Source organism: Grammomys surdaster, unplaced genomic scaffold, assembly GCF_004785775.1.
Source record: "Grammomys surdaster isolate TR1022 unplaced genomic scaffold, NIH_TR_1.0 130, whole genome shotgun sequence".
Lineage (NCBI taxonomy): Eukaryota > Metazoa > Chordata > Mammalia > Rodentia > Muridae > Grammomys > Grammomys surdaster.
In genome coordinates this window covers 14,837,509-14,845,261 of record NW_021604588.1, presented here as the reverse complement: position 1 = coordinate 14,845,261, position 7,753 = coordinate 14,837,509, and the positions used below count along the sequence as shown (strand labels likewise).

Below are 7,753 nucleotides of genomic sequence, written 5' to 3'. Positions count from 1 at the left end.
GATATTTTTATTAGGGAGAAGACGAAAGGACACATTCATTTCTTCCATTAGGATCCAAAAAATGTTTGCTATTAAGGTGGAAATGGGGAGAGAGAAACCCAATGGAACTATTCAGAAAGGAAGTAAGGAAAGGAGGGAAGAGAAGGAGAGAGGAGGGGAGGGGAGGGGAATAGAGAGAGGGAAGGAAAGAGAAACAAAGTGGAGAAGAGAGGAGACACTTCAAAAGAACAGAGCTGTGGCATGAACAGGTTTTATTTGGAGACCATGCCACTCACTGTATATGATTTCAGTTACGTTCCTATGCAAACCTCCAAAGAAAGGAAACCTAGGCAAACAGCTATGCCATTTGGCCAGCAGGTGGCACTGTAAGCATCTCCTATATAGGACAGACTTTCAGACAAAGAAGACTTTCTTTCTTCAAAATAAGCCGAGGTTTGCAACTTAAAATATTTTTATAATATTTTCCCTCTCCTTCCTTTTCATAATAGCCTTGTTTATTAAAAGAAAGACCATATAAAAGGGCAGGGGCCCTGAGGTTGCAAAGTTTGTCATGCATTTCTGTTTATTTTTGTGCGTTGCTATGGCAGCTATTTGATGGGTCACATTTCCATAGTGATTACAGACTATCTTCTGGTCAGGCGACATTACACAGCCAGAGAGGAAGGGACTTGGTACCATTTTCACAGTTTTCCCCCTGCTCTGGGTAGTGAGTATTCTCTGTGTCCAAATATCTCCCCGATGCTAAGTAATCTCTCAGACTCAGGGGGCACCCTGTGGCGGAGATAGTGGGCATTTTTGGCCTTTGTGAACAGCTCTAGGAAGGTTGGCTTTGTGCATTCATCTTTGAAGCTTCCTGTATAGTCTATGGAGCTGTGGGGATTTTGTACATCAGCATCGCCATGGCGCTTTTGATTGGCGGTTTTGGATCTAGTCTCATTAGTAGATGCTGGTCTTCTCTCACCATCTGGGCTGGACACGCGGCTGTCTTTTGTCTTGTTGATGGATACCTGTCGGTTGTGACATGAGACAGAGACATCCTTGTTGGGGTCCGTGTACTTCGGTGTATTTGCCGGCTCTCCCTCCTGGGCTTGTGAGTTCCCTTCCTTGCGGTAGGTGGTTCTCTCACCTTGAGATGGAAGACGCTCTTGGCTTCTCAGGGCATCTTTGAGGGCAGGGTCATGTAAAGAGGGCACCTGAATCTTAGTTTTAACTTCTTGGGTAATACTGGTTTTCAGTATCCTGCAGAGTTGGAGTGGGGAGATGAAAAGGAAGACATAAATGTCTTTGAAAAATTAAGAGGTTCCTGCTTCAACCTTTCTGGTTATTAGACTGTGGTTCCTTTCAGTGTGGTTTCGGTTGAGGTGGTAAAGTGGGAGAGAAAGGGTACAGGGCGAGGGGCAGGAGTGTACATGTCTAGGAAGGAGCGGGAAGAATGTTCTCAGATGGACGGGGATGTTTTAGAGAGACTGGTTGGGAAGTGGGATTCAGTGTCATGCCCAAACACTTAATCATATTCTTACCTAATTTTAGGCTCTGAGACTGTGTGCCTCTGTCCTGTTTGTAGCGAGAAGGTGACAACATCTTTTGATCTCTTCTGAATTTCATGCCCCACGTAAGAAGACAACCTTTTATTGATGATATCCACTAAAAAAAAATTAACAAACAACAGGCTTGAAGGACGGCTCATCTGTTAAGAGTGCTCGATGCTCAGTCACGAAGATCAAGAGTCTGGATCCAAGATGCTCCAAGGCACCGGGCACCCTCTTTTGGTCTCTGTCAGTATTTGGACATGCATGTGCTCATACAGTCACTCAGAGATCCAAATAGACACATATGCACATAAATAAAATAAAGTTTAAAATAAGTTAATGTGGACTGAATTATGTAAAATTTCATTCGGTGGGGTCCTAGTCCTTAGTTTGCAATTATGACATGGCTTACAAATAGGCTTTTTGTAGAGATGATCAAAGGAATAAGAAGACATTTTGGTAGGTCCGGACATTGTGATGGGGTCCTTATGACAACAGCAATTTGTACAGACACACAGATTGGGCAGGATGAAGGGACCTGTCATCTACGCATCAAAGATAGAAAGCCTGCTCCTGCCTCACAACCAAGGAAACCAACCCTGCTCACATGCCCATTTTGACTTTTGTGCTTCAGATGTTGACACAATGAAGGTACATGGATTGAGCTGTGTGGTTTTGGGACTTTACTGTGCAGCCCTAGAAAATGGGTATAATAGGAGAGGAAACTGGAAGCTGCAGTCTGGACTTTCGGAGAGCTGGTATATGAGGATGTACTGATTTCCTTCACATGTTGCAATACTCTGACATGGTAGATGGAAACAGCAAGGTTCCACAGGTCTGACTGTTTGCCTAGAACATGTCAGAGAGGATTTAGACACCAAGATCAGATGTTGCAACTCCCTCAGACCTGGTGGGCTTTGTTCTAATGTTTTACTTGGCAGGCAGAAACATTTAAAAAAGAAAATAACTGGGCATAAACATTTTGTCTGTTTACTACAGTTGTGTGCCTGCCTTCTACCCATGGCAAGGGTTTGCAACTGCCTGAGGCCAGGATTCAGTGAACTTTGCATTTTTTCCAGGGGATGTTCTGGGACCCTGTAGTCACAGCTGAAGAGAACACACTGACCCTATTAGTTTTCAAGGCATTTAAGACTGAGTCATTTGGAATGGAAAACCTTGCATTGGTTTGTGTTTGAATGGGAATCACTTAAAGTTACGTTGGCTAAGGCTGGGGGGTTGTTTAGTGGTAGATTGCTTGCTAAACATGAAAAAGGCCTTGGACTCAAACCTGAGAACTAGGCCAACTGCCCCCCTACTAAACTCAAGCCAGAAATCCCAGCCAAGAATAACAACCAAACACGTATCAAACCACCACTACCAAACAAAAACCAGGACACTCCCCTCCTGAGAAGTATCCAATTGTGGTTAGAATGTATTGGGCAAAGGGGTTAAGGAATCAGAACCATTCAAGGGACATGGATGTCACATAAAACACTTGGGGTCACTTCTTGGAGTCCTTTGTTTTATTATCTCCTTGGGGCTGCATTGAGATATTTTCTATGTTTTTACTCACTTTCAATAAACTAAAGGTTTTTTAATTAAAACAAAGCAAAAAAGGATCTGCTAGCTCTCTAGGCAGTCCACTCGCTCTCTAGGCAGTCTACAGTGGAGACAGCAGAGCCAGTAGGCTTGGAAATGAACATATCTTTCCTCTGTGGCGTCATCTTTCTTGACTGTCTTCACCATACCAGCATGGCATCGTATCTGCCTACTTATACCGTTTAGCCTGTATGTTTGATGGACTACCTTGAGCCTGGCAGTATGCTCTGGTTTCCTTTATGCTTGGACGTATCGAGTCATGCAACTCTGATAATTCTACTTTCCCAATGTCTTGAAAGACTGGTCTCTCCATTTTCTTCTCCTGTCAGTGTTCTAGTTTAAGCCTTTTACCTGGAGCCCTGTATTTGGAATTCTATCAGGTCTAGTCTGGCTGTGTCCTAAGCTTTATTTTGTTTTCATAAGCACCGTAGTCAGAGCCATGTCTCTAAACCGTGCACATGGAATGCCCTGCACCCAGTCCCTGTTGGGTAGGGTCCACCCTTGTGACCTTCAGCGGGCCACTGCCTGGTTAGCATGGTAACTGCTTGAGCATTTCAGCAATACGGAGCCATCTGTGGCAAACCATACTCTTTCTATCCCTCTGCACACACCCTTCCTTTCTGCCAAGCATGGTCGATTGGTACCCTGCTATGCATTGCTTGGCAACTTTCCTTTCCTTCATCGCCTCTCTCTTCTGCTCCTAGGTTCTGCTCACACAACGCTTGAGCCTTTTAACAGGAGCAGGAGGCTTCCCGTGCTCCTTCCTTACTGTAGAAATAACTTCGTTTTAGCAGTGAGGATATTTTTAAATGAGATTTATAAAAACACGGGGTTATTTCTTTTTATATTGATCTTATAAACACTCAGCTACCTGACAATGTAAATAAGCATCTCACAGTGGAGGGACCATACTTTCTAAAATTTCCATCTCAGGCTCAGAGTGACCACAGCTAGGGGTGAAGGCACATATTTGTAATCTCAGAATTGAGGAGACTGAAGCAGAGAGATCCTGACATTGAAGCCAATTTGGGCTATGTAGTGAGACTCAGTCTCAAAACAAAACAAAACAAAACAAAACAAAACAAAACAAAACAAAAGAACCAGATAACCAACCAGTCAATGAGCAAAAGCAAGTGAGCCAAGATAACCCATCTAAGAATCAGTGAAAAGGACGGTGAATTTCAATCCTAAGCCTAAAATATTTCTACCAACTCATCCTGCTCTCCAAGATGAAGGCCAGTAATGTGTACTCTAAGCAATCCACTAACGGGCAGACAGTTGCATCTTTGGGATAGTAGTTACATTGAATACATCATTGAAAGCTGTTGCTGAATACAGTGTCTTGAGGACACACAGTATTCCCTTCTCTTTTCTCTGATTTGACCCTTCAGTGATAAAGAACCGGGAGACTTTGACCTCTGATGTGTGCCTCTCGCTCCAGGCCCCCCGTTCCACACACCTGTGGCTTAGACAAGCTCTCTAAGCAGCAGGGGCAACTACAGCTCTCTTGCACATGGGTGCCCTCTCTCAGCTGAGAATTTCTTTCTGAGAATTAAAGTAAGAACCAACCAACTGGTTTCTAAGATGCTTTTCCAGCCTTGTACTTACTCCAAGTTGGCTCAAACCCTTACTGTAGACAGGGAAATTGAAAACAGAGTTTAGCTCAGACAGAGTCATTGTTCAAGCTCAAGGAAGCTAGAGACCATTATGTAGTTAGAAATAGTTGAGAATTAGAATTTCCAGGCCAGTGTTTAGACAGTGCTTTTGGTTTGTGTGTCTGCCATTGAAACTATGTAGACATGGAAGGTTCTGCGCTTAAACAGGTCAGCTGGCTTTTGTCCCAAATGGGCCACACCCTATCCAGAAGAGGATCCTGAGTTCCTGCACCTGGCTTAAGTCAGGAAGAATGTCCTGAAAAGCTGAGTGTGATTCTGAAGTAATGTCGAAACCTAATTATTGAACAGAAAAAAGTGGAGGTTTCTACAAACCACTCGACGGAAACATCTTCCAACAAGGCAGCAGGAGAGGCTTCATTCTGAAATAACTTTGTGCTGCTGGTCTGAGTACATTAAAGCTGGCAAATCCTAACCAAATGCCTTGTGCTTAGGTGGTCCCTGATCCCTCACTCAAAGCTCAGACAATTTCACCAGATGGACATTGTCAGGCCTCGTCCTCATCAGAAGAAACTGAGGTCAAAATCCCAGAGAAACGTGTTCTGTTTTTCTTTCCTCTCTTAAAATGGGTGAGGGCGTGGCTTATACTTTAGCCATCCGATAAATGACCGACAGACCCCAAAGAGAAAGATGGCTCTGATAGAGGGAAGAGAACACAGTGTGAAGACTCAAACAACTGAGAGCAGGAAGCTTTCTTCAAGAAACGCTTGAAGCTAGAAAGAGAACAAACTGGAAAGATGATTACAGTGAAACTTGAGAAATGTCGGCTCAAGAAAACTGGGGACCAGGCAGCAGGGGGAGCTGTGGAGTCTGGGGACAGGGTGGAGGACCAGGAGGATTGAGCCTGCTTGAATCCACAGTGAGATGGAGAATGTTGTCATGTTGGTCATCCCGGACCCCGAAGGACCCTGGCAAGAGACAAACACTTCACTTCCCACTGTGAGGCGCGGTCTGCTACCCTCTCCCACCTCCCCCTGTAGATTGCTCCTTAGGACCGGAAGTGGGGGCCTATTGCCCCTCAAGGGGCCTTACCTTGCTGCAGGCGCTGCAGTTCTTTCTGAAGCTGCCTCTTCTCCCTGGCGAGCGATTTCATGTGATAGAGGCAGATGACCTCCAGCTTTTGCAGTCTAAGGCTGAGTCTGGCTTCAGCTTGCCTGGCACTTTTTCTTTCCAAGTCGAAATGCTTATACAGAGGTCCCCTCACCATGTTTCTGTCCATCTTCCTCATGTGTTGGTGACAGTAAAGGAAGTGTCTTCCAGATGCCACAGATAATCTAAAAGAGCAAGGCCAGGATGGTGGTCTCTGGTTATTGGTCACCGATTAGTTTGAAATCTAATTTTATTAAATTTTAAACTGCCTAGTCAGATGAAGTCCCCACATCCAAACCCCCACTTCTACCTTCTTAAGCCCAACAACACTCCTAGGAAGGAACACATCTTTGATATGTTAAGTTTGAGACCTAACATGAGTCCCTGCCAATACTTACCTCAGTGCTACAACACAGAATACATGCAGGATAGAGGTTACTTGCTCTCTCTAAGGCATTGGTGGTCATAATTCAGGGAAAGATTAGCATTAAAGAAGGGCATACACCCACAGCCAAACAGTGGATGGAGCTTGGGAACTCTTCTGGAAGAATAGGAGGCAAGGATTACAGCCCCTAAGGTGGTAAGAACTCCACAGGAAGACTAACAGAGTCAACTAAACATGGATCCTCAGGGCTCTCAGAGACTTAACCGTCAACCAACAACATAGACAGGCTGGACCCAGGCCTGCACAGATGTAAGAGATGTGCAGCTTGATCTTTATGTGGGTCCCAAACAAGGAGTGGGACTCTCCCAAGAGTTGGTGCCTGTCTGTGGGATATCCTCTTCTAGCTGGGCTGCCTTGTCTGGCCTCAGTGGGAGAGGAAGTGCCTAGCTTCACAGAGACTTGAAGTGCCAGGATAGGAGGGAGGATAGGGGTTGGGGGAGGGTTACTCACTCAGAGGGGAAGGAGGGAGGGGAGGAAGAATTGTGGGAAGGGGTGAGAGGGAGAGAGTCAGTGAGTGGAATGTAAAGTGAATACGTTTTTTTTTTTTTTTTAAAAAAAGAGTTGAAATGTCAAAAAAGTGGGTGGATGAGGGGCAGTAATGCCAGACACAAGGCAGCTCTAATTTAAGAGCCTAACTCAAGTCAGCTTGATTTAGATTCTAGAGTACAGCTTAAAGCTTCACCCAAGAGCAAGGTGGGTAGCACTTACCTGCAAACCCTGCTTCTCACTGGGAAAATGGGTGTTTCTTTGGCTGCTGCGGCAGGCTATGTCTGCTATGCTGAATTTGTTTTCTTCATTAAATGTGTGAGCCTGTGTAAAGAGGAGGGGTGGGGGACTTTTGAAAGGGGCTGCTAGGAGAAGGTTGATTACATTTGAAAGCTCTGTCTTTTCCTCTTGCTTCCCCTGGTTAGGAATGTTGCCTCCTCGAGCCATGGGTACCAGTCCCTCTCGAAGAGGCCACATCTCTAACTTGTTCTGAGAATAAAGGAAGCTTGCCAGCGTCCAGCCCTCCCCAGAGAGGCCTGCGGTGCTCCTAGGCCGTGTCCATGGGAGCCAAGAATGAAAGCAAAGAGTCCCTCACTGTTTGTAACCAATCTCTTCTTTTCTACCTCCCCCTGCTTCTAGCTCTCCTCTACCCAATCTGCCACCCCCTTTCTGGCTTCTTGGAAACCAAAAGAAAGCACCCTGTCCTCCCATTCGTGACCGAGCACATTTGCACAGAGGGCATTTGTTACTGCATTCCACACTGTTTCCAGTCTTCCAGCCTCGTTAGGTGCATTTCAAAGTTTATTTAGATTTTCAAAGGATTGGCTATAGCACAAGATGAATTGATATCTATTTTTGAGTCAACTTTTGTCTTCATGTTTGGCTAGCTGCAGCAGAGAGTAGAGTTGAACTATTGGTTATAGAAGATACTG

At 45.1% G+C, this 7,753-nt stretch overlaps 1 protein-coding gene across 1 annotated transcript; it reads right to left on the bottom strand.

The window, feature by feature from the left end:
* Window positions 1–680: 680 nt before the first annotated feature.
* On the bottom strand, window positions 681–7,098 carry Ccdc190 (coiled-coil domain containing 190). The gene is made up of 4 exons (XM_028757568.1): window positions 7,044–7,098; window positions 5,834–6,075; window positions 1,521–1,644; window positions 681–1,239 (listed from the first exon to the last, which is right to left on the bottom strand). The coding sequence occupies exons 2-4, from the start codon at window positions 6,027–6,029 to the stop codon at window positions 681–683; spliced, it is 879 nt and encodes a 292-aa protein (XP_028613401.1). The 5' UTR covers window positions 6,030–6,075; window positions 7,044–7,098.
* Window positions 7,099–7,753: the final 655 nt, after the last annotated feature.